At 44.9% G+C, this 25,833-nt stretch overlaps 1 protein-coding gene across 6 annotated transcripts in view; it reads left to right on the top strand.

The window, feature by feature from the left end:
• LOC147912457 (uncharacterized) overlaps positions 1-25,833 on the top strand; it is a 30,557-nt gene that overhangs the window by 4,065 nt on the left and 659 nt on the right. For 3 of the 6 annotated variants that reach the window (XR_015549967.1, XR_015549969.1, XR_015549966.1), the window contains exons 5-6: positions 12,908-12,990; positions 13,535-14,217. Coding sequence is in view for 1 of the 6 variants with exons in the window: in XM_087424092.1 (XP_087280218.1) it covers positions 12,908-12,990; positions 24,975-25,046; positions 25,534-25,592 (214 nt within the window). In the remaining 5 variants the exon portion in view is untranslated. Of the gene's footprint in view, positions 1-12,907; positions 12,991-13,534; positions 14,218-24,974; positions 25,047-25,533; positions 25,624-25,833 lie in introns of those variants that run through there. The other 3 variants (XM_087424092.1, XR_015549970.1, XR_015549968.1) reach the window with 3 other exon arrangements.

Raw genomic sequence — 25,833 nt, 5'->3', positions numbered from 1 at the left:
TCCTCCTCCTTTTTGCTGAGGAAGACTGGCCCTGGGCTAACATCCGTGCCCATCTTCCTCTACTTCATATGGGATGCCACCACAGCATGGCTTGACAAGCGGTGCGTCGGTGTGCACCTGGGATCCGAACCTGCGAACGCCAGGCCGCCAAAGCAGAGCACGCACACTTACCCGCTGCGCCACTGGGCCGGCCCCGAGAAGTTCTTAGTTTTAAAACTGGGACTCTGGAAGATTCAAATCTTCACGATTTTAAAATATGTATTTCTTAATATTTTGGTTTTACACAAACTGGTGCTTTTGAAAGAGATATTGTGAACTGGGCTGTTTGACTTTTAATGTCATCTTTGGGGGTGGGGCAGTAGTAAATGTGGGTCCTCTTTCGTTTTCAGGGTGCAGATCCATGTGACCCAAACTCTTACACTTCTTCTCCATTTGATGACTTTCCTGTGTTCCCCTCCCCCTGAGTGATGATGATTCTTTCCTGACACTTGTCAATATGCTTTTTTAAACTTTAGGTGCCTTTTTTTTAAATTAAAACATGGAAATCTTCATGAATATTTCAGGATGTCCTAGTACCTGGAACATTAACTAATAGAATTCCTCTGGGTTTTCATTGCCCCAGTTCAGATCACAAGATTCTATACTCCCTTCTGGGGGTTACTTTCTATTTTGATGATACAGTCTATTTTGATAGTCTTTTAATCATTGTAACAGCTTTATTGAGATATAGTTCATATATAATACAAGTCACACTTTAAGGTGTGCAATTCAGTGTGTTTGATATATTTATAGAATTGTGCAACATCACCATGATTGATTCTGGAAGCTTTCCATCATCCCTCTACAAGAAATACCTTCCTCATTAGGAGACCGTCCGTTTATCCCTAACCCCTGAGGCCCAGGCATACACAAATTCACTTTCTATTTCTATGGATTTGCCTATTTTGAACATTTCATATCAATGGAGTCATCCCAGGTGTGATCTTCTGTGTCTGGCTTCCTTCACGCAGCATCATGTTTTCAAGGTCCTTCCATGCTGTAGCATGTATTAGTCCTTCATTTCCTTTTGATTGCTGAATAATATTCCGTTGTATGGCTGTAGCACGATTTCTGTATCCATTCTTCAGTTGATGGACATTTGGATTGTTTCTATTTTTGGCTATTGTGAATATTGCCACTATGAACATTCAGGTACAAGTTTTTGTGTGGACGTGTGCTGTCATTTCTTTTATGTGTATACCTAGGAGTGGAATTGCCGGGTCATATGGTAAGTCTCTGTTTCACTATTTGAATACCTGCAAGACGGTTTTCCAAAGTGACTGCACCATTTTACATTCCTACCAGCAGTGTATGTGGGTTCCGGTTTCTCCACATCCTCGTCAACACTAGTCATCTGTCTTTTTTATTATAGCCATCCTATGGGTGTGAAATGATACCTCATTGTGGTTTTGATTTGTATTTCTCTGTTGGCTAATGATGTTGGACATCTTTTTATGTGCTTAATGACCATTTGTGTATATCTTCTTTGGAGAAATGTCTGTTCAGCTCATTGGCCTATTTTTTAATTGGGTTATTTGTCTGGGTTATAACTGAGTTGTAATAGCTCTTGGTATATTCTAGATATGTTACTCATCAGATATGTGAGTTGCAAATTTTTCTCTATGTTGTGGGTTGTCTTTTCACATTCCTTTCCTTTTTTTTTTTTTTTTGTGAGGAAGATTAGCCCTGAGCTAACATCTGTTGCCAATCCTCCTCTTTTTGCTGAGGAAGATTAGCCCAGGGCTAACATCCATGCCTATCTTCCTCTACTTTATATGTGGGACGCCTGCCACAGCATGGCCTGATAAGTGGCACGTAGGTCCACGCCAGGGATCCAAACCTGTGAACCCAGGGCTGCCAAAGAGGAGTGCGTGAACTTAACCACTACGCCACCAGGCCGGCCCCTCTTTTCACTTTCTTATTGGTATCCTTTGAATCTTGAAAGTTTTACATTTTATTCATAATGAAATCCTACTAGTTGGAAATTATTTAGACATTAAATCATATCCTCATCAATATTTTGGTTATAGAAATTAAAAGCCAAATGTGAAAGGGTTAGGGAAAGATTTGAATTAGTTCATTTCACGATTTGCTTTAGATTCAAAAGAACTCATCATGGGACATGTCATTCCCCTGTTTACATATTTCTTTTTCTTTTTTTTGGTGAGGAAGATGAGCTAATATCTGTTGCCAATTCTCCTGTTTTTACTTGAGGAAAATTGTCCCTGAGCTAACATCCATGCCAATCTTCCTCTATTTTGTACGTGGGATACCGCCTCAGCATGACTTGATGAGAGGTGCACAGGTCCATACCCAGGATCTGAACCCGCGAACCCCAGGCCGCTGAAGTGGAGTGTGCCAGCTTAACCACTATGCCACTGGGCTGGCCCCCAAATATTTCTTTTTTATCCTTTTAATGTCTATGGGATTAGTAATCATAGCCCCTCTCTCACTTCTGATATTAGTAATTTGTGTTTTTCTCTTTTTTTCTTAGTTAGCCTGGCCATAGGTTTATCCACATTTTGATCTTCTCAAAGAACTAGTTTTGGTTTTGTTGATTTCTCTACTGATTTCCCATTTTCAGTGTCATTAATTCCTGCTGTAATTTTTATTATTTCCTTTCTTCTGTTTGCTTTCAGCTTACATTGTGCTTCTTTTTCTAGCTGGGATTATTATTTCAGATCTTTTTTTTTTTTCTTATCTATGCATTCAGTACTATAAATTTCCCTCTAAGTACTGCTTCCACTGCATTCCACACGTTTTGATAAGTTGTATATTCATTTTAACTTAGTGGAAAATATTTGAAATTCCTCTTGAGACTTTTTTTTGGATCCATGTGTTGTTTAAGCTCCAAATATTTTGGGATTTTCCAGCTATCTTTCTGTTTTTGTTTTCTACTTCAAAGTCCTTTTTGGTCTGAGCACATACTTTGTATGATTTCTATTGTTTTAAGTTTGTTGATGTGTGGGTTTTTTTTTTTTTTTTAAACCCGGAACGTGGTCTATCTGGTGAATGTGGCATGTCAGCCTGAGAAGACTATATTCTGCTTTTGTTGGAGGCAGTAGTTTATAAATGTTAATTAGGTCCAGTTGATTGACGATACTGTTAGTTCATCCTTACTGATTTTCTGCCTGCTGCATCTATCAGTTCCTGAAAGAGCAGTGTTCAGAGCTATAATAGTGGGTTTGTCTATTTCCATGGCTATTACCTATGACAGTGGATTTGTCTAGTTCTTGCAGTTTTATCAGTTTTTGCCTCAAACATTTTGATGTTCTGTTGTTAGGTGCATGTATGTTAAGGACTATTATGTCTTCTTAGAGATTTGACCCCTTTAACAGTATGGAATGCCTCTCTCTATCCCTGAGAATTTTCCTTGTTCTGAAGTCGGCTTTGTCTGAAATGAACAAGGCTACTCCAACTTTCTGTGGATTCATGTTAGCCTGGCTCATCTTGTTCTGTCCCTTCACTTCTACCCTATCTGTGTCTTTATAATTAAAGGGGGTGTCTTGTAGACAACATAGAGTTGGTTTTATTTTTGTAATCCATTCTGATGGTCTCTGTCTCTTAACTGCTGTATCTGGACCATTCCTATTTAAAGTGATTATTGATACAATTGGGTTAATATCCTCCATATTTGTAACTGTTTTCTACCCATTGCCCTTGTTGTTTCTTTTTTTGTCTTTCACTCTTTTAAATTATTTTTTATCTTCTTTCCTTTTCATTGAGCATTTTTTCTTCCATTTGATTGGATTTTTTTGATTCCATTTTTTCTTCTAGCATATCAATTACACTTCTTTTTAAAAATTTTTAATTGTTTCCCTGAGTTCACAATACAAATTTACAACTAACCTCAGTTCGCTTTGAAATAACACCGTTTCTTCATGGTTAGTGCAGGTCCCTCATAACAGTCTTCCCAGTTCCTCTCTTCCATCCCTTATGAAATGGGGCTCACACACTTCACTTATCCATAAACTGTTATCACCAAATGTATTTTTGTAATCATGATCTTGTACAAAATGAATCTGTTACATCAGTTAAGAATAAGAAATAAAAACTCTACACTATTTTATTTTACCTTCTTTTATTCCTTCTCTACGCTCTTCCTCTCTTTATGCAGACCCAGGTTTCTGACCTCCATCATTTTCCTCCTCTGAAGAACTCCTTTTAACATTTCTTGCCAAGCAGGTCTACTGGAGACAAATTCAGTGTTTATTCATCTTAGAAAGTTTTTATCTTTTTCACTTTTGAAGGAGAAATTTGATGGAAACAGAATTCTAGGTTGGTGAGGTTGTTTCTTTCAACACTTTAAATATTTCACTCCATTCTTTTCTTGCTTGCGTGAAGAAAAATCTAATATAATTCTTATACTAGTTCCTCTACAGGTAAGATTTTTTTTTCCTTCTTCCTTCTTTCAAGGTTTTCTCTTTGTCTTTGATTTTCTGAAGTTTGGATATTATAAAGAAAGGTGTTGATCAGTTGGTATTTACCCTGCTTTGGGTTCTCTGAGACTCCTGGATCTGTGGTTTTTGTTTTTAAATAAGTTTTTTTTTAATTTTATTTATTTATTTTTTTCCCCCAAAGCCCCAGTAGATAGTTGTACATCATAGTTGCACATCCTTCTTGTTGCAAGGATCTGTGGTTTGATGTATGTAAAATAAAAGTTTTCAGCCATTATTACTTCAAATATTTCTTCTGCTGCTTCCTTCCTCCCTTCCTCCCTCCCTCCCTCCCTTCCTTCCTTCCTTCCTTCCTTTCCTCCTTACCTTGTATCCCTTTACCCTGATGTTATACCTGTTGTAATTGTCCCACAGTTCCTGGACACTCTTTTCTATGTTCTTCAGTCTTTTTTAGCTTGTTTTTTAGTTTGAGAAGTTTCTATTGACATTTCTTCAAGCTCACCGATTGTTCAGTCAGTCAAGTCTAGTCATGACCTTATCAGAAGCATTTTCCATTTCTGTTACAGTGTTTTTATTTCTACCATTTCCTTTTGATTCCTTCTTAGCATTTCCATCTCTCCGCTTACACGGCCCATCAGTTCTTGCATGTTGTACACTTATTCCATTGGCGCCCTTAGCATATTCATTATACCTATTTAAAATTCCCAGTCTAATAATTCCAGAATCTGTGTCATATCCTAGTCTGGTTCTGCTGCCTCCTCTCTCTTCAGACAGAGGTTTTTTGCCTTTTAGTACGCTTTGTAATTTTTGATTGAAGCTGGACATGATGTACTGAGTATAAACAACTGAGGTAAATAGGCCTTTAATGTGAGTCTTTGATGTTCTAGGAATGAGGTCATGTTTACTGTTTGCCGCTACCACAGGTGTCAGAAGCACCGATTCCTCTGGGCTCCTTTGTTCTTTGCAGGGTTTTTTTTGTGTATTTTGTCTCCCCTGTTCTCTTTGGGTTTCTCTTGGTATTTCTCCTTCAGTCAGATCTGAGACTTGACGTCCTTTCAGTTGAAATCCCATTTTGATTCAGGAGCCCTATTAATGCAGTGGGAAGGTGTAGGGAAAGGAGGAGTGTTCTGTAGTTCTATGATTAGATCTCAGTCTTTTAGTGAGCCCGTGTCCCTGGGACTTGGCATTTACAAGTTCCTCTCAGATTTTTTTCCCCATTAGGTGAGAGAATGCTCGAGGGAGCTGGAGTTGGCCATTTCCCCTCCTCCACATGGAGACATAGACGGACTAGATTTGGGCGTTTCCTTTCCCCAGAGCAGTGATGCTCTGGTAGAAGCGAAGGTGGTTGCTCTGGTAAAACAGTTTCCCTTAGGGAAGGCTTTCTTTAGAAAAGCAGCCTCTGCGGGTGTTTCAAAATGCTTGCTTTTCTTCTCCCCCTGCCAGAAGTGTGAGGGCCTTTTCTTTGACCTTTAACTTGAGAATGTGGTGGGGATACTGAGGGAAGACTCATGAAAATGTGGAGGCCCCCATAACACTGGGCCCCCCAGGAATTTTTAACTCTTGGGATTGTCCACGCAGAGCCTCCAGAAATTCATCAACTACAGTTTAGTTTTGCTGCCCAGATCCTGCCTCCAGCAGAGGCCTCTGTTCCTTTACACTGCAATTCTCTGTATTCACCCCTCTCTCCAATCTCTGTGGTGATAGTTTGCCCTGTGGCCTCAATTCTCTCATGGATTTAAGAAGAATTGTTGGTTTTCAGTTTGTTCGACTTTTCTCTTCTTGTGACAACAGGAGTGATGATCTCTAAGCTGTATACATATTGGGCCACAACTTGGAAGTCTTTTAATGATTTATAATTAAAATGAACTAGTTTTAGCTTGTTTCCTCTGCAAATAGCTCCCTTTCATCCCTATTTTTGGAAAAGAGATGTATTCAGGGAGTCCTTCTGCTTTTTAAAAGAAGGATGTCACAAATTGCTCAGGGATGTGTCTCATCGTAAAATTAAAGCTCTCCTTGTTTGCCCGGGCCCAGAAGCTTTGATGCCAGGCCCACACTCTCCAGGTGAGATGTGTGTGTAGGTGATTTGCCTAGGACTTTAAAAGCAAAAAACTCAAAAAAAGAAATTGCAACATAGGAAAGACTAACCGTGCAGAGTGTGGGCTCCTGGTGTCCACCAGGGATGATCCAGCCGCTCCAGGTCAGAGACGGTGGGGAAGCAGCAGTTCCAACCAGCAAGGATGAGTCTCCTGTTGATCCTCCCCTGGGCCCCTTTGATCCTGGGCTGCATCATTTCAACTCAGCACACCCCTTTAATATTCAGGGGTCAGATCTTGTAGCCACCAAGTTGTGCTCCTCTCCACACCCATTAGCTGGGCCTCAGGAACCTGTAAACAGTTAGTCTGGCCTCCCGTGTCACCACACACACTGTCAGTGCTTCTCCACACTTGATCTCAGAGCACAGACACAGGAGACTGTGCACAGGAACAGGAACAAGGCTGTAGTGTGAGTTATGGAGAGACACAGGGTTCTGGGAGGAGGACGGGGAGAGGGGAATGGACAACTGGAGGCAGCAGGGGCGTTCCCGCTGTTCCAGGACTGGAGGGAAACCAGCCTCTGTCTCCTGTCCTGAGGATTCTGCCCACTGGGATGGACAAGAGCCTCAGATCATCCAGCTTTGGGGGAAACAGCAGGGCAGGGGTGGGGATGGATGCTGTGGCTGTGGCGCCCCGTGTGCTCCAGGATCACCGAGGTCGGGGATGGACTTGGTTTCCCATCTCAACAGGCATGTGTGGTCCAGCCTGGGGGGAAGGTGGACACTGGCTACTCGAGGAAGCAGTTCACTCAGGCAGCATTCGCCTCTGAGACCCCAGGGGGCTGGACCCCGACCTGGAGGAAAACGACTTGGTTGATGGAAAGGTTTTCTGTCCAACCAAGCCCTGGACGGGATGGGGCGGTCCCGATGGCAAGGCTGCTCCTCGCTGTGCCCCCCGCAGGGGCAGGGCTGCTAGGATTAGAGACTGGGACAGACACGCCCCTAAAGGCAGCCTTGCTGGCAGTGGTGCTGGGCCCTTGGCGGGAAATGAGGGGGCTCTGCCTGGGTGAGCCCCTGGGGATGTGACTTAAGGAAGGGGCAGTAGAGCCTCCAAACCCAGGGTTCTTCCTAGTGATGGTTCCCATGGTCACCGTGGGGGTGCTCTGGCGAGGGGGCCGCAGGTGTTCAGGCCCAAGCTTCCCCCGTAGTGGTGTGTGGTGCTCGGGGCCCCACTTGTCTGTGCTGTAATGCTGAGAGCTCCAAAGGAACAGCTCAGATCTGACACAGCCTCTCTGCTCCCAAAGCCCAGAGGTGCTGCCGAAATCCCCAACCTGAAGGGGGCTGGGCTCCTGCTGCCAAGTGTTGAGCGGTGCTGCCATGTGGGGCCCAGCAAAGGTCACAGCACTGGGCATGCAGGTGGCAGCGGCAAAGCCAGAGGCAGTGGCTGTGCCAGAGGGGAATACAGCGGGGGTGGCAGCAACGGCTGGCCGGGTGCTGGCATGGATGCTCAGGGTGGAAGCTGTGGGCAATAAACCCCAAAAGCTGCCTGTGTGGTGCTGCCCAAGGCTGGCTGGCCTGGAGCAGAGGTTGGGGCCCAGGCTGGACTGGAGCAACCAGTGTTCCGTCCTGGAGACAGTGTGAAAGTTGGTGGCTCCATGCTGCTGCCCATCAGGGGCCCCAGATACGGGCTGGGCAGGGGCTCCAGGGTTAATGGGAAGATTCAGAGATGGCGTGGGGCTGCAGAACCTCAGCTCAGGCAGGCTGGTGGTGACTGTGGCTGAGGCCGTGCTGTCACTGGGGAGCATCTGAAGGGCCTGGGAAGATGGGAAGAAGTTCCCACTGGAGCCATGGGGAACCCCAGGAGGAGAGGCTGGGAAGGTGGAGTGGTGTCCATAGGGGTGACCCCAGTGTCAGAAGCTGGCTGGGGAGCCAGGCCTGCAGATGTGCTGGATGAAGGGCTGGAACTGTGATTGGCAGGTGGGTGGTGGGAGGGGCACTAGGAGCAGTGATGGGAGGCGGCTCTGTGAGGGGGAGACAGAAGGGTCTATGCACGTGGGTGAGGGGTCTCCATTCTAGGGAGCTGCAGGGAAGGAAGGCAGAGCTGGCATCTGCTGCAGCTGGGACTGAGGCCTCGGGTTTCAAATGGCCTCCTCTGCCCCGTCAGAGGGGTCCCCTAGATGGGCTTCCACATGGAGGGGGGAGGGACGCTGCAGCAGCTGCAGGGGCGGGCCAGTCAGGAGTTGGGCTTCTGACTGCACAGTCCATGCCTGGTGCAAGGGAGGGAGCAGGGGTAGAGGGGTTTGGGGGCCTAGCAGACAGCCCTGCCTGATCCTGGGGAGGAAGCGGGGCTCAGCAAGGTGACGAGGCTGAGGGCAGTGAGTGTGACGAGGTGCCTGGAAGGGGCTCTGACAGCGAGAAGAGAGGCCTGGTGAACTGTGCTTCCTCCCAGACAAAGGATGCCCAGAGGTGGCCCCTCCAGCAGAGTCCAGGACAGCCCCTGGGCTGGGGAGTCCTGGATCTTCCTGTGTTTCTCCAGGTGTGCGTTCATGCTGGGGGCTGGAGGGACAGCTGGTGGAGGGGCAGTCCCTCAGCAGGCAGGGGGACAGAACAGGAAGGCTGGGTGGTGCCGCTGTCCCAGATGGCCACAGTCACCCCACAGTGCACTGTGGATGCGCTGGAGTGCTGCTTCCTCCTCGGAGTCCAGGTCTTCAGCAGTGACTCAAAAACCTACCTGAGGAGTGGTGGCTGCCTCAGAGGGTCCCCTCGCCCCTGTGGCAGCAGAGGAATGCTGTGTTTTCGGGCCCTGGAACTGTCAGATGTGGGTGAGCAGTTCCTCCGGGTTTGTGTCTGGCCTGTTGTTGCCTCTGCAGCCTTTCCATGCTGAGTCTTCCTTTGGGAAATTCTCAAAGCTACAGAAGGAGACCCAGGGCTCTCCTCGCTCAGTTTTTTGGAGGACCTCTGGGGCAGCCAGTTGAGGGATGCGCCAGACCCCTCCTCCTCTGCATTGGTGAGAACCCTCGGGGGGACCTCTGTGAGCTTGGGGCAGGAGCTTATACATGAGGTTTGGGATTTCTGGTTGGATCCGTCTTCTGAGCTCGTGGTGTCGACATTTCTCCAGAGAGGCCCAGGCCTGGCATGAAGGAAGAGAGGCCTCCAAGGACCCCCAGGGGCCTGAAAGTGGGTTGTGCATCCCCAGTGCCATTGGGCCCCTTCCCTGATGGTCCTGCCTCTCTGTGACTGCGGGGTCTTTGTCCTGCTTGGCTATCTCTTTCCTGCTCTCTCACAGGGTCCTCAGCAGTATCTTCTCTGTGCAGAGTTCTTGGGCACCCCTGGGCATTGTGAGTGGCATCAGGGTGACCCCCGCCCCTGGACCACACAGAAAGTGACTTTGCTCACCACAGACACTGAGCTGCAGGACATCTCAGAGGTGTGAGCAGACAGCACTCCCCTCCTCTGACGGCTGAGCCTGCAGATGGAGGTGAGGACCCCCAGAAAGGAGCGCAGGGTCTGCGGGATCATAGCGTATCATCTGGGAGTTACTATGCCAAAAGCGAGGATGCAAAGTCGCTGGATACTTGTAGGATGGCCTGCGAGCTGACCCAGGGGCATGGACAGCTGGTGGCTCCAGCCAGCCAAGGGAAGTCGACGGGCGTGGTGAGCGGGTTGCAGTTGGTGGAGCCCTCTTAGCAGGTGTTGCCCCCAGTGGCCAGGGAGGGGGTGAGGGGCAGAGCCGGCCCAGGTAACCGCCCATAGATCACGTGGGTGAGGTGTGTTTCTTGATAGAGAGCTGGGCTCAGAGCCTCTTCAGCTGCCTACTGGGCCAAAGGCGAAGTGGGCACCGTTTGGCCTGTTGCTAGGATGCAGCTTTGGAATGTGTGAACCAAGAATGGGCGCGCGTGCACGGGTCCGCGAGGGAGGGGCGCGCGTGCATGAGGCCTCGAGGAAGACGCGCATCGCGTGGGGCCGCGAGGAAGGGGGGCGCGCAAAGTTTCTGGACGGAAGGGCGGGTGCGCGGAGGACGCGGGCGCTCCTGGGACCAGCGAAGGTGCGGATCCGCGCTGACTCTCAGGTGCTTCCCGATCTCCTGGGGTCTGAGGGTTGGAGGTGTTTGCCTTCAGGGTGATGATATTGGCAGCTCAACGGCCCCTTCTCCCCCGGCCGGACCCCGAGCTGTCAGGGAACTAACTGTCCAGGACGGGGTTCCCGCCCAGCGGAGGGGGAGCTGCTGGGCAGCACGTTCCTGGCTCAGCAGCCCCTGCAAGAGGTGGCAGCTTTGGGGTCAGCACCTGTGTGTCCTCCTGCCGTTTCCCCTGGGAACACTGGAGGGGAGAGCCGCTAAGAGCAGAAGTGCCCACGCCACCCACATCCTGCAGGGGTGACCCCTGATGTGGCGGCCAGGGCAGACTGGGAGGGACATACCAATGACCACCCATTCCCCTGCTGGGAAATTAACCAACAGAAATAAAACTTACGTTCTCAAAAAACCTGTATGTCAATGTTTTTGCTGCCTTGTTCACATTTCCTAAATGCTGTATAGAACTATTGAGGTTTTTCAATGGTCCATGGGTGAGTTTTAATTGTTTTTTAGTTATGTTCTGGGAATAACACTGTGTATTGATGGTTTCATGGCCTAATTAGAGTTAATATTTGGCAATTCAAGTGACCAAGATGACCTTAAGGTTCCCCTCAGCTTGACTCAACTTTCCTCCTGGCTCTAGGCCCCTCCCTCCCTTTGCTAAAAGCATTTACTTTAGACAATTTGTCATTTTAAATTTTTCTCTGCCTCTTTGAGATGTGAATACTTAAAAAGCTTTTGGCCAGTTTTACAATCCAGGAATGTCTTTCTCCAGGAGCTGGGAGCCATCCCTTTGAGATGGAATCATCTAGGAAGATGGCACCCCATCTCCCTGTCTCTGTGGGGAGCAGGAGCTTAACCCTGATGTGTACTGAGTAGCCAGCACAGATGTCCTCGTCACAGAGGGGACCACTGCTACCTCAGGAATGACTCCGTGTGCTGCTCCCGCCCCGAGATCAGCCTCCCCTCAGCACTGACAGGCTCTCCTGCCTTCTGCTTCAGTGAAGTTGAGCCCAGACCGAGTCCTGGCCTTTCTCCCTTATGGCAACAGTGTGGGATGACAAGGCCTTGCCTGTTTAACTGGGTTGGGTGCAAATTTTGCTTTGACGAAAGTAAAATATAGACCCCTTCCAGCGATATAGGTTCTTCTATCTACCCTCTGCTCCTTATGTTAGAGCTGTCGTATGGATCACGTCAACATGAACTGAACCCACCCTCTGAGATGGTGGTAGAATTTGTTCCTTCAAAAGTCATGCATATCTTAAAAACTTTCAGAGGAGAAAATCGGCTGTCTCCTTTATCCTGATCTCCCCCCTTCTGTGGTTCTTCCTTTGGTCCTGAAGTCCCAGGCTTCCCCCGTGTCCTTTCACTGCGGCCTGAAGAAGCTCCTTTCCCATCATTTGATATCTAGTTCCCCAGTGATGAACTCTTCTAGTTTCCTTTCATCCTCATCAGCCTTGGTTTTGTTTTCATTTTTGTTTTGCCTCAATCTTTAAGGATATCTTTGCTGCATATAGTATCCTGGGCTGATAGTTTTTTTCTTTCAGTTTTTTAAAGATGTTATTCCAATCTCTTCTGGCCTCTGTTTTCTGATGAGAAATCACAGGCCTCAGAATTGATATTCTTTAATATATAACATCTCATTTTTCTCTGACTGCTTTCAAGATTTTTCTTCATCTTTCATTCTTAGCAGCTTGATCATGATGTGTCAGGTGGAGAGTTTCCTGAGTTTCTTAAATGTGTGTTTCACAAATTTGTAAAGTTTTTAACCATTTTCCCCTCCTGTGTTTTCTTTTGCACCAACCTCCTTCCTCCAGAAACTCCAGTGGCATGGACCTTAGAACTTTTGATATGTCCTTCACATCTCTGAGGCCCTGTGAGCTTTTGTTCAATATTTCTTCTCTGTGTTCTTCATACTGTCCCATTTCTATTGCTCTATCTTGAAGTTCACTGACTCTTTCCTCTGTTTTCTCCATCCTGTCTTTGAGCCCATCCAGTGAATTTTTATTTCGGATATTTATGTTAAGTTCGAAAATTTCAATTGCTGCTTTTGCATGCTTTTTTATTTCTTTGCCGAGAACTTGTTTCTTTCCATGAATTTCAGGATATTTGCCCTTGCTACACGGAACATGGTTATAATAGCTGCTTCATTTGATGATTCCTTCATATAAGTTATTTCAGGATAGACCTGTTGATTGTCTTTTCCCTTGAGAAGCAGTCAGATTTTCTTATTCTTTATATGTTATACTGTGTAATTTTGGATGGCGTCTGGATAGTTTACTCATTATGTTGTGAGACTCTGGTTTCTATTAAAATCTTCTGCAGAGTGTTCATTTTTCTTTTTCTGTTGTCTTTTTTTTTGAGCAATCAACACAATGAAGGTCAGACTGCATGTTCTGTGATGTCAAGGCTTATGAAACACCCACAGGGATGCAAAGCTGAACCAGGTGAGCTGTTGTGGTGGCAGGAGGAGGCCCCTACTGTTCCTCTGTCCTCTGCACCTTTTTCCCAAGAGGCCTGAAGAGGAAGAGGTCAAGGCCATCACTCCCTGTCTCCCCACGCCCATGATAAGGGACACTAGCATTAAACCTCCAATGGGGACTTGCTCCCTGTTGATCTTAAGGGGGTTGGCATAAGGAAGCTGCAGATGGGCCATCTAGAAGCAGGGCGTCCCATGTGATGGTTAAGGGTGCATATCTCTGGCTCTATCTGCTGGTCCTAAGTTGCAAGTGGGGACAAAAATTAGGGAAACTCTCAGTTACAAATCAAGTCCTGGCCATTTTGGGCCAATTGTTACAAGAGTTATTGTTTATGTTCCTGGGCTGGTTGCTCGAGATAGCAGTCCAGCTTCCCACAAGTCTGACTTATGGATAGTGGGCTGGAAACAGTAGATAATGGGTTGGTTTCCTGGGCTAGTTGCTGCAGAGTCTGGGTCTGAGTCCTATTTTTACGTATGGTCTGGCCACTGTCCATTTGTATCTTCCATCTCAGGCCCCCACTTTGGGCGTTATCTTACTTGTGAGAAGTTGGCCAATTCAGAGAAAACCAGAGGCTCCAAACTCCACTGCTGGACACTGTCTAGTCATCTTCATAGTCAACCGTGTTGGAAGATCTTGACTGTCTTCTTGACCAGCAAAAAGCTGGCTATTCACTGAATAATTAATAAAAACTATCACTATATTTTCACCAGTACAATTCTGTGAGAGTGAATGGGTTGGGTGAAAAATATATAATTGGTGCTTTTCTAAATGGAGTATTTTAAATAATCCCTAAATTGTAGGATTAAATGTGTGTTCTGGCTCATAAATTGACCCTCACCATACACATTACTTTGATCTGTTCATGAAAACTAGCAATAAAAAGGGAAGTGACCAGCTTCCAAATACATGGAACAAGTGAAAATTTTAGAACAAAAAGGAGAGAGCTGCCATGTTTAAAATAAGTAGATACCCTTCATGGTGTGAAATGCCACAGTACCAATGTCATCATTGCCAATTCACTGCAAATTTCGGGAAGTAACAAATCAAATAGCACATTAATGAAGTAGAAAAATGGCATTAATATAATTAGTGTCATAGTTTCTCCAGGGAGTACGCCGTTGAGGAGGTGGTTGAGTAAGTATGGGAGAAAACAGGTAATAGTACACTGGAGTATTAAAAATGGAGAATTTTGGCCCCAACTTGATAGAAAACTTTTAAAATATATAGATAGATATGTATAAAATACAAAACAACTAGAAAACCAGTTCACACCTCTGAATGTCAAATTGGAGGAGAAAATGAAAAAGAATTAGAAAATATGGGAAAAAAATTTAACCATCCAATTAGAGAAACAGCATTTGAAAACCTATTTTGAAGAGTAACTCAGATCCCCATTTGTGGAGAACAGTCGAAATGAGGCAGAGGACTTCTCTTCCTACTGTCACCTAAGGGGCCATAGTAAATGAAGACTAAATAGTAAATGTAGGTAAAGCCGTTAGAAAAATGCCTGTCACTGTGTCAGTGCTGCATAAATGTTCTATTAAAATCTGGAATGATATGCAGAGATTTGAGAGTTTCTACTTTCAGAGACAGACCCTAGAAGTCTGCAGAACAGGGAAAGAAATTCAGATTCATTGTACATTCTTTCATATCTTTGAATATTCTACATTATCCTTGTTGCTATTATTATTTAAAAAAAAACCTTTTTGAATAACTATATCCCCAAAATAATGGCATAAAACAACCACTTTACTTTGCTTGTGGTCACGGGGGTAGGAATTCAGACAGGGCACAGTGCTAATGTTGGAAAATGAAAGGTTTCAAATATCCGTATCCAGGAAAATACCCACTAGGTCAAATCTGGGGTCCATGAAGAAAGCAGTGCTAGGCCTAGTGCTGGTAAAGGAGTGCTTTCCTTTTCTCAAATTCACAGTCCAGAATCCAAATTTTCCAGGCAGTTGGAACTTCCTTTGTTGGTGAACAGATTCTTTTCAAATGCTCAGATCCCATTCTTCCCATGTTCCCACATCTACTTCCCAGTATGGCGGCCAGGGGTCAACCATGGGAAACTCATGAAGCAAAATGAGTAGCTGAACCTCTCAGCACACCCTTTCTGATCTATTTGAAATGAATGCCAACTTCAGATACCCCCTCAGGTTATCAGAAACCATGAGGTTGTCATTGGATGTACCTACATCTCAGGTCATAGCCACTGGAGAGAGAAATAATTTAGCAAATGGACAGAATCCACGGCCCAACCGTAGAAGAGGCCCACATATCCCTTTTGCATTTAAGTTGATTTATTTCTGCTCTTTCCATAGTCAATAAAACCTTTCTGAAGAAATCTTGCCTGAACTCCCAACTTAAGACTCAATTAATGACCCACATTAACACAGATCCTGCCTCCTGGTAGTTAACTAGTTAATCAGTAAAAATTTTTGAATGAGGAAAATAAGCAATACAAGACATATGGGGCAGTATAATTTTTGAAGTACTTAACTTTTTCTCCTCTGTACTGCTGATATCCTTTCCCAAAACATTACAATTTTTTTTCACAAATCTAAGAAAAATGACAAGATTATGTTACATGACTTGTGAGGAAATCAAGAATAGAGTAGGTGCTTTCCTTTTGTAAAAGAGATTCAACCTGAGGCTTGGTCACAGTTGGGAGACCTTGGACTAGGGAAGCAATTAAGAGCGCAGGGGGTGAGGAAGATTGGGTAGGAAAAGCTTTATGAGTTGGATCCCTCCTCCAAATAATGGGTGTCTCTGAGGAAACCAATCTGTACTGGTGGCCAACCCTGCCAGGTGGCACACTTATGCCTAGAGGAGGACTCAGCCATCAGTCTTTATCAGAGATCACCAGATGACTCTACTCTGCACTCAGGACTGAGGGGCGTAGACATGTAAAATGCCATAATTCAGATAATTCTTACCTTTAGTGGAGAACCAACTGTGATGTCAATTATCTCTGAGTCCTTAGTGAGGAAGGGGGCGGGGGGACAGGCTCTTACCTTGGAATTTCAGCATCCTTGGGTTCATCTAGAGAACAGCTCTCAACTGAGCCTCCAGATCCTTGATCTTGGAAGCTAACTTACCCCATTGCCAACTGAGCCTGATGCCATTCTTCCAAGAGACCATAGAGTATAGAGGACCTCTCCATGGGGGTCCTTCTGCAGTATGTTGATGCAGTGCAGACAGCAGATGTGTCCATGTTTCAAGTACATGGGTGTGTGGTGTTTTCTAACACCAACCACAACCAGTTCTCCAACCAGGTGTCCAACAATTCAGTTCTGACACCTACTACTATAACAGCTAGATCTGAAGTTAGCATGAGGAAAGCCATCTTAGGGAAAGGAAGCAATATTGTAACTATATATGACCCTGACTCACTAGTCTCTGTGAAGTACATTCTAGCCTGCACATAGCCTAGATGATTAAGCACCTCTTGCTTTTACAAAATACATGATCTGCTAGTTCTGTGACTCTTGCTTATGTATATCTCCCAGCTGTGATAAGGCGATAACTTTGTTCTCTGAGCTCCCCAGGAATATGACGACCTCCAGAAAGAAAAATTCTGCATTGGTATCCATCACAAATGACAAAAGAAAGAGATAATGTGGTGCCTTGAAGTTTGTCACACCAGATGGTTGACATCCCTAAACCCTCTACTTCCCTTCCCATTTCCCCTATATAACTGCCTCAAAATTCTGTATGATTTTAAGATGGTTCTTTAGGACACTAGTCTGCCATCTTCTGATTATGCTAGGTAATCATATAAATTTTCCTTTCTCAACCACCGGCTTGTTTGCAATTGATTGGCACTGGATTGTGGTGAGCAGAACAAGCCCCTTTTCCCTCAGTTACACTACCTAGAGTTAGTGTTTGACTACACAGATTTAAGGGCTCAGTCCCACAAGACTGCCCTCACCTCAGATGCCAGTCACCAATGGGGTGTTCAATCTACCCGCACTCTGCCTGGTCCACCACAAATTTAGGGGTTCCCATGACCCCCTCCTCAGGTTTGCTAACTCACTAGAATAACTCACAGAACTCAGGAAGTCACTTTACTTACATCTACCAGTTTATTATAAAGGATATAACTCAGGAAAAGTCAAATGGAAGAGACACATAGGGCAAGGTAGGTAGGGGGTGGTGGAGAGCTCCCACTCCTTCTCCAGGCAAATCACCTTCCCAGAACATCACTGAGGTCACCAACCTGGAAGCTCCTCCAATCTGTTCATTGTTCCAGAGTTTTTATAACCCAATCTTCAGTCTCCTCCCATCACAGAAGGCTAGTGAAGTGGAGCTGAAAGTTCTAATCCTTGAATTACACCTTGGGTCTTTCTGGTGACCAGCCCCGTCCTGGTGCTATCTAAGGGCCCTGCCCTAAGTCACCTCATTAGCATCAAGTCAGGTGTGATCCAAAGGACTTGTTTATGAATAACGAAAGACACTCCTATCACTCAAGAAATTCCAAAGGTTTTAGGAGCTCTGTGCCTGGAACCAGGGACAAAGAACGAATGCATTTTCATAATATATGACAAATGGTTTCTCAAGAAAGGCTAGGCAGACAGGACATCTGCCTGCTTCTTCAAAGTGCTCAGCCATGGTGGCTTCCTGGAGGGAGAGCAGCTGAACAGGTTAATGGGATTGTCTGTGATTTAAATGTTACTGTTTCCTGAAAGCCTTTCATCCTTAACGTGGAGATAGTTAATGTGTCCTAATTAAATGTCATTTCTAGTGCTAAGCAATGAACACACACAATAAAGGGCACATGGTTCAATGCTAGAGAGATTTGAAATGTGAGTTGGAACAAATGTCTAGAATCATCATTGGGCTTTGAGCTGAGGTGGAAGAAGGATCCAAACTTACCAGGGTCTCTAGCTCTGCCTGCAGGTCCTGCCTAGCTGGGACATTAACCCAGAGTAGGATTGAGAGTTTAAGGAATCAAGGGGGCACAATTTTCCATCTTCTAGCTCAGCACTGGTGAAAAAAAATATAATGCAAGCCGTATATGTAATTTTGAGTTTTCTAATAAACACATCAGAAAAAAGAAAAATGAAAATGCTGAAGTAAATGTAAATAATGAATTTTAATTGAATATATCCAAAATGTTAGAATTTCCACGTGTGACACCTGAAATGTGGCCACATTTCAAGGGCTTGGTAGCCACTTGAAGCTAGTTGCTACCATATTGGGCAGCAGAGACACAGATCATTCCATCACAAAAACTTATATTGGATAGTACTGCTCAGGATATCCCAGGCTACACTTTGACATGTAAATATAATGAAATAATCCACTTCTTCAGGCTGGGTATTGAAAATCACATCTATGCCTGTATTCCCAAACACAAAGTCAATATGTGACAGAATTACATATATATTGCCAGGCATAGAGTTGATACTCAGTAATGGTTTAATTATCAATGTCTAAATTCTCCATCTTGCTATCTCCTAGCCACCCTCCTTAGAATATGAGAAAACTTTTTTTAAATAAGTTTATTTAGGGCTCACTTCTCCTCCCCTTGAATCCTGGCCTCCAGGTGTTTACACAGTGAGTGCATTTATGGTGTTGAGGCTTTCATTGAAGTTCTTTCCTCTCGCCTTATTCACACTCTGTCAGGCCTTTTCAATCCAATATTATTTTTATTTAATTAAGGTACACAATAGAATAGCATACCCCAAAAGAATACTTCCTTGTTCTCTGGAGCACATTATATTGGCTTCCAGTGGTTCTCAACTAGGGAGGGTTTTGGCCCCCAGGGGACATTTGGCAATGTCTGGAGACATTTCAGGCTGTCAGCACTGAGGAAGGTGCTACTGGCATTTGGTGGGTAGAGGCCAGGGGTGCTGCTAAACATTCTACAAGGCACCCTACAGCTCCTTACAAGAATTATCTTGCCCAAAATGTCAATAGTGTCAAGGCTGAGCAACCCTGTCTTAAATCATGTCCATTAGGTCTGTTTAGGAAAAATGAGGATTCCTCCTGGTCTCTTTTAACCAAATATTAAAGGGTGGATATTTATCCATATGGAGTTAGTCATAGACTCTATTTCTGCAAAGGAAATAAACATATTTTTATATTTAGGTCAAAAAAGTAATGAAACCTTTTGAGAAGTGTTCTCTTAAAACTAATTCTGTGAACACAATCATTTCTCCCAAAATATTTTTCTCTGTGATTGCAAAGATCTATTTTCAAAAGTTTGTGAAACAAACTAGAAAGTGTCCTGAGACCACCTGAAAGTGGACAATAACCTTTCTTTTTGAAAATTTTTGCTTGAGAGTATAATAGAAAGAAGACATTTAATGTTGCAATAAATTATATCCTGTATGTTTTATCAAAGACTGAAATTCATATTCACATAAAAATTATTACTGATCTGCTGTCTCACATAATTTTTTGCCGTTGTTAATCTTCATAGAGTATATGCGTTTTGAATCTGTTGGTGGCTGACAGAAGTGTGAACCCCAAGCATTTATAGTCTATTGGGAGGATGTACCTCAGAGTCCAATGTAACCACAATTTCTCAGTGTTGCTATTTATGTGTTTTGTATGTGCCTTCTCTTGCTCATCTCAAGTTTGAAAATGAACAAGAATGATGAGAATTGTGGTCTTTACTTCTGAGATAGGAAATCCCAAATACTTTATATTGTTGACGCAAATAATCCATAACCAATCTATAGATTAGAAAGATAAGGGGATGTTTATCTGAGCCAAGCTGAGGACTAGCCTGGAAGTGCAGTCTCCACCAGGGAAGAAAGCACTCTGGAGAAGCATGGTTTACAGCATGGTTATATACTGTTTCAGAACGAAGAACATACATCAAGCATGACAGGAATACAATTTTTTTTCTCCAAGTCACAGGGAGATGTTTTGCTGCAGTTTAGCATGTACACAGCAGGTTAACTTGACCTTGGTTTTCTGGGAAGAAAAGCTTATCTTCAAAGAAGTACGGGCTTTGCATCAGAGAAAGGGAGACATTCATCCCTGTCTTTAAAGAGTGCATTCTTTGCTTTGGGAGAATGTCTGAAGCAGATACACAATGCATGTTCCATGGGCCATAAGTCAGGCTGCTCTGGAAAAAACAAGTTTTAGGCTGAATCAGGGTTAAACCAGAATGGCTTCCTCATATACCTCAGTAAGTGAAAACTTATTATTATTCTTATTGTTTTCATCAATATATAATCTTAACATTTTCCTTTCTCAATGTTGTACCACAACTCAGATAAATGTTCTTTGTTTTATTGTTTGTATGATGTACAAATTTGTTCCCTACAAATGTATTATTGTTTTAGATGACACCTAGAGATGCAGGAAAGTGTAGGGAAGATGAAAATCAGGAGAAAATATAAAGGAAATCAGATTGATTTCAAATTATTAAATTGTATATCAATCCAATAGTAATTAGTTGTTGTCTGCGTTTTGCTGGGTACTCTTTGTATTTCATGTCCAAAATCAAGGCCACAGACCCAGCTCTCTGCTAAGCTTGTCTCATTAAAGAAAATTTAAGACCACACCAATCCCCATAAAAATAGTTACAGATTCTCTTAGAAATGTTTATAAATTGTCCTGGGAGAGAAACATAAAGAAATGCTTGTCTTGGGACGAAAGGAAATGTTCGCACAGGAAGGAACAATTGATCTGGGCCTTGGGTGTAGTGGAGTTTCGCTTGTCATTCAAGGGTTAATGTTTCCAGGAAGAATGAAGTCTGAACATTTACCTATGAATTTAAAAAGCTATAGCTTTTAATACTCTTGTGAGGAGAAGGCAGTCAGGGTATCCCTAGTTGTCAAGATACAGAAATGTTTCTAAACTGAACAGTCGCAGGACCAGCTGGTCCATACCTCCTGGTGGCCATTTCAGAAGCAGAATGGAGGCAGGAAGCCTGGATCAGAACAGGGAGGAGGGAAGTCATTTCGTATCCTTTGACATAGCGCCACCTAGTGGGCAGTTGTGAGATGGCCAGGAGCACTTGTATTTCTTCGGTAGTCAAACATTGTTAAATATGTCTGCAACAGTCACTCAAAAACTAAAACCCATCTGGGTTTTTTATACTTGAAGAATAAAGGCCAAAATTAAGTGAGACAAAACAACAGAAGTCCCTCATATTTCACTAAGGGTTCAGTAATAAGGATGTTTAAAACATGTACAATTTATGAACTTGTTTTATGACCTTCCCATATTCTGAATCTCAAAAATATTTAAGCTTCATGATTTTTGACACACCTACATTGTTATATTTCACTGAGCAGTAAAACATGATGGCAATAAGAGATTTTCTTTCTAGTCATTGACTGGCAACAAAATCAAAGGGAAGAATCTGTCTCCTAGGATGGGCATAGAGCACGGCCAACTCCCATCTCGCCTTCCCTGGGTACCACATGATTCCTTAGCCAATAGGTTGTGTGTCCATCAACCTGGACCCACATATTCTAAATAGTTGAGCCAAAATGAGTGAGAATTTGTATCAGGTATTAGTGAAGGGTGAATATTAATAAAGCTGAAGGTCTTAGGTCTTAAGAAGGTATCACAGTCAAATTAAAATGAGAGTTTTCCCTACCATCGTGTAGTTTACAAATGAGACATGAATTTTTACAAATATATATGGAGTAATATTAATGAAATTAAATGTACATGTCTGTGTCTAAAAGCCAAGAAAAAATTCTTTTTCTTTCTATAATTTCTATAATTATTGGCCACAGGCAATGTTCTTGAGATTTATGAATACTCAAATACATTGCTGAAAATGCAATTTGTATTAGAAAAACTCAGTCTTCCCTCTCCTGTGTTTCTCTCCTGTGTGTCTCCTTTTTTCCTTACACAGGACACTTCACTGCTGACACTTCTAGTCAACAAATGTGTGGCGGTTTTTCCCCACAACAAGCAATTCTCTGACACCAGCTGGCTGTCCTACGATTTAACTCAATTCTGACGCTGTCTACCTGGAGACAGCGTCAGATCCCACAGGTTAGGAGCTCTGCCCCACGACACTGCCTCCATTTCCCCTGACTTCACATGCCAGTCACAAGTAGTAGGTCCGCATGTTACCCACAACTTCTGTCTGATTTGGCTACAAATTGGAGGTTCCCAAGACCCCCTCCTCAGGTTTGATTAATTTTCACCACCATTAAATCATGGAGTTTTTCCCTAACGTTTCCCTGCACCTCAGCTTATCAAGTTCACAGTGACCCCATAGGTGCTGTCGACACTGAGTGCTGCTGTCTAAAGGCTAGTACTGGGGCCAGCCTGGTGGCACAGCGGTTAAGTGCGCACGCTCAGCTGTGGCGGCCCAAGAGTTTGCAGGTTCGGATCCCGGTGCGCACTGACGCACTGCTTGTCAAGACATGCTGTGGCAGCGTCCCATATAAAGTAGAGGAAGATGGGCACGGATGTTAGCCCAGGGCTAATCTCCCTCACCAAAAAATAAATAAATAAAGGCTAGTACTGTTCTCAAGTTCAGCGTTATCATCATTCAGTCTCCCTCTAACTTTCCACTCTTGGCTTCCACATTGCTGCACCCTCCTGTAATTTTCTTACTGCACAATTTTCTTATGGTCAATTGAAAGATAAGACTTTTTGTCATTTACTGATGTGCATTTCTCAAATTATGACCTTACCCCACAGATAGAGTGAACTCAAAGTTTTCCTTCAGGTCCGCAGATATTCTTTAGAGTTTCAGAATGTTAAGAACTTTCAAATGCAAAAATTGTAACAATCAGATCTTATTTAAGAAGAGATTTGAGATTCCCGTTTCCAGCAACATTGAGGAACCTATATTTCACAGCCACATAGGAATACGGGAGACGCATAATGTTCTGTTAAATTATTTAAAGACCCACTTTCAGTCAAGTCAGGGAGATACCAGGACCCAGGGGCTGAATGTGGAGCGTTAACTCTGCCAGTGGGGCTGGCATGACCCTGAGCAGAGCCTGGGGGTCAGAGCAGATTGGCTCCACACTTCGGGCTTGGGTTCCATGGCACACATTGCGGGACAGGAGGTGGGAATTTGGCCCCTGCTAAGTGAGATGTTAAGACACAGGGTCCATCCAACATAGGAGACTCTTAAAAGTCCAGAACTGCCCATGACAGTGGGCCAGGAAAGATTCACCACTGTCGCAGGGGAAGGTGGGCAAGCTGCTCTCTGTGCAAAGCTCCGACTGGGGACAATATTGTGAGTAACTCCAGGATGAAAAGGCGGAGTCCCACCCCCTGGGCCCTGTGAGGAGCAGGAGGTCTGAGGACCAGGGTGGGTGTGGTGACCCTGCCCCTCCACCAACACTTAATAGGACCCATCATGAGACCTGCACAGTGAAAATGGATGGAGACCTGGAGCTCCTCCCTTTTGCCCCCAAGAATCCTTTTTCTTTCTAACACCCCAGCCAAACGTTGCCTATGCCTTTCAATTAAAAGAAATCATTATACTTTAATAATAAAATCATAAATTTTATGGCTTTAGTATATTCCAGCAAGAAAAGGTCACAGAAGACACTGCTTTTTAACATATAATACAAGTTATATTTGTTTTATTTATTAACAAAATTGGGAAATAAAAGAAATGTAAGTAACATAATCCTCACTCCTTAATATATCCCAAGTTAGCATTGCATTGAATTTACTTCAAATTTTTGTGTTTTGATTTTTATGTGTATATGAATAGTCTCTAGAACCTCAGCCTGAGAGCCGGTGCCATGAGGGGACCCAGGCCCTCTGCAGGCTCCACAGAGGCTGAGGGGTCCCCAGAGGTTGGGCAGCTCCCAGTCGGGTTTGGATCCTGCAGGGTCCCCTACTGATGGGGGATAAGCGCCCTCAGGGATGCAGAGCTGGGCCAGGTGAGCTGCCCTGCCACATGAGATGGAGCCCGGTGCATCTGTCCTCCTCGCCCTTTTCCCACGAGGCCTGAATTAGGGGAGGCTGAGCCCACCCCACACTGTCTCAGCACATGGATTAGCTGAGATGCTCCCTATTCACCTTGAGAGGGTCGGGAGCGCAGGATTGCATCCTCCAGGACTAGGATGTTGAACACTCCAGGGACACTTTTCACAGAGAACACAATGTGGCCTGCACCTCCTAGAGTCAGGCACATGGTGGCCCTACAGGCATCTACAGCCCTCTTCTCCAGATTAAGGAGCCAGTGGGGGGCTCAGCTTAGCAAACGTAGGGCCTTCTATGGACTGGGTCTCCATTCCCTGAGATGTGTTGTCAGGACAGCCTTCTCTTGCCAGCACCGATTTTAGCCATCGTGTCGCTCCCCTGCATGGTCACGCGCAATAGTGGCCACCCCGGTGCTCTCCTCGGGTGTTTTGGTTTTCCTGAAGTGCACTCATTTGCCGTCTGCTCTCTCCCCTCTCTACACTCACCTGTCCTCTTCTCGTGCTGTTTCCTCTCCTTTTACTTTCTTGATTCATTCTCTTGAATCCAAGAAAGAGGATTTCTGGAGTCAGATTCCAGCTAGAATAATCTTTTTTAAAAAAAATTGTACAATCTTGATACTGTTAAGGCAGAAAACGATCATGCAAGTACAGAGCCCCCCAGGGCAGGAAAGCACCCATGTGGGGGTGCCCAGGGCAGAGCCAGACTTCCCGGGGCCCCCAGCAAGGTGGGCCCAGCTCTTCTGACTCCCAGCCCAGTTCCCTGCCAGGGCCTTTCAGGGTTGCTCAACACAGTTCAACAGTGCAGACCGGGGGTCAGGACTCAGGGCGATGCTAAGAAAGTGGGTGAGGAGGGCTGCAGAGAGAGTTATAGACATTGAAGATCCAAGGACCTCAAGTGCCCGGATAAGACCAGGTCCTTCAGGATGAGAATCATAAAAAGAGGGAATGACAAAGAGCTACAAAGAGGAGCTTACAGATAGGAAATAAATAGAATAAAAAAGAGGCAGAAGTAGGAAATAAATTACATGCAGATGGCTGGTCTCTGTATCCTAATCCTCAGAATCTGTGAAACAGGCTTCTGCATGCACGAGGGCAGTGACGGTGGTGGAATGGCCTTGGGAAGAGAAAGGATAGACTCAAGAGGAGGTGAGAACTCGGGCCCCGCTGCTCCTGGGATTATGGAGCCCGACCCCAGAACTCAATTCTGTCCTCATCTCTACGGTCCTCTCCCAGGGCCTCGATCGCTTCAGCTCTGCCCCTTTCCAACCCTCAAATTCTGTAACGGTGACTGGGAAGAAATGCCTGTGTCTTCCTCCAAGAAGGCGTCGCCGTCTCCATGACTTCCTGTTCACGACATTTCCTCCCTCCCACACCACTACCCTGACTCTCTCTCTCCGGCTTCCCACCCATTTCCTTTCTCCTTGTCAACCTCCACCATCGTGTTTTTTTCCGCTATGGGAACACTGGTGGAAAGATCAAGGATATACTGCCACCCTACCTAATCAATCAATTGATCAATTAAGCAATCCATCCAAACCCGCGCAGCACCTGTCAAGGTCCTGTGGTTGTGATGGGCCCTGTGGGAGAGAATTACAACAAACTCCACATACAAGTGACTGTCCTGCTCCTGCAGGTACTTGGGGGACATTTGAGCTTCACAACAACCCGATCAACTCCACCAAACTTCCCTAGCCCATGAGAGAGGATGAACCCAAGACTAGAGGTAAAGTAACTTGTCCAATTTCCCTTAGTCTGAACATGAGGTGACAGGGATTTTGCAGGTGTGGTCACATAAATACACGCTACCTGCCAGGGTTTGCAGTGAGTCCTGGAAGGACCGGGAGGGAGGGCCCTGGGCTGGCCTGAGGACCGGTCACAGGGTGGGGCATGGCTGGGCTGTGGGGAGCAGGGGCAGCACTGTCTGGCTGGAGCG

The sequence above is a fragment of the Ceratotherium simum genome, chromosome 35 (genome assembly GCF_057802395.1).
Source record: "Ceratotherium simum simum isolate JZ-2026a chromosome 35, ASM5780239v1, whole genome shotgun sequence".
Lineage (NCBI taxonomy): Eukaryota > Metazoa > Chordata > Mammalia > Perissodactyla > Rhinocerotidae > Ceratotherium > Ceratotherium simum.
The sequence above is the reverse complement of the archived record's forward strand: the minus strand, read 5'-3'. Positions and strand labels throughout refer to the sequence as shown.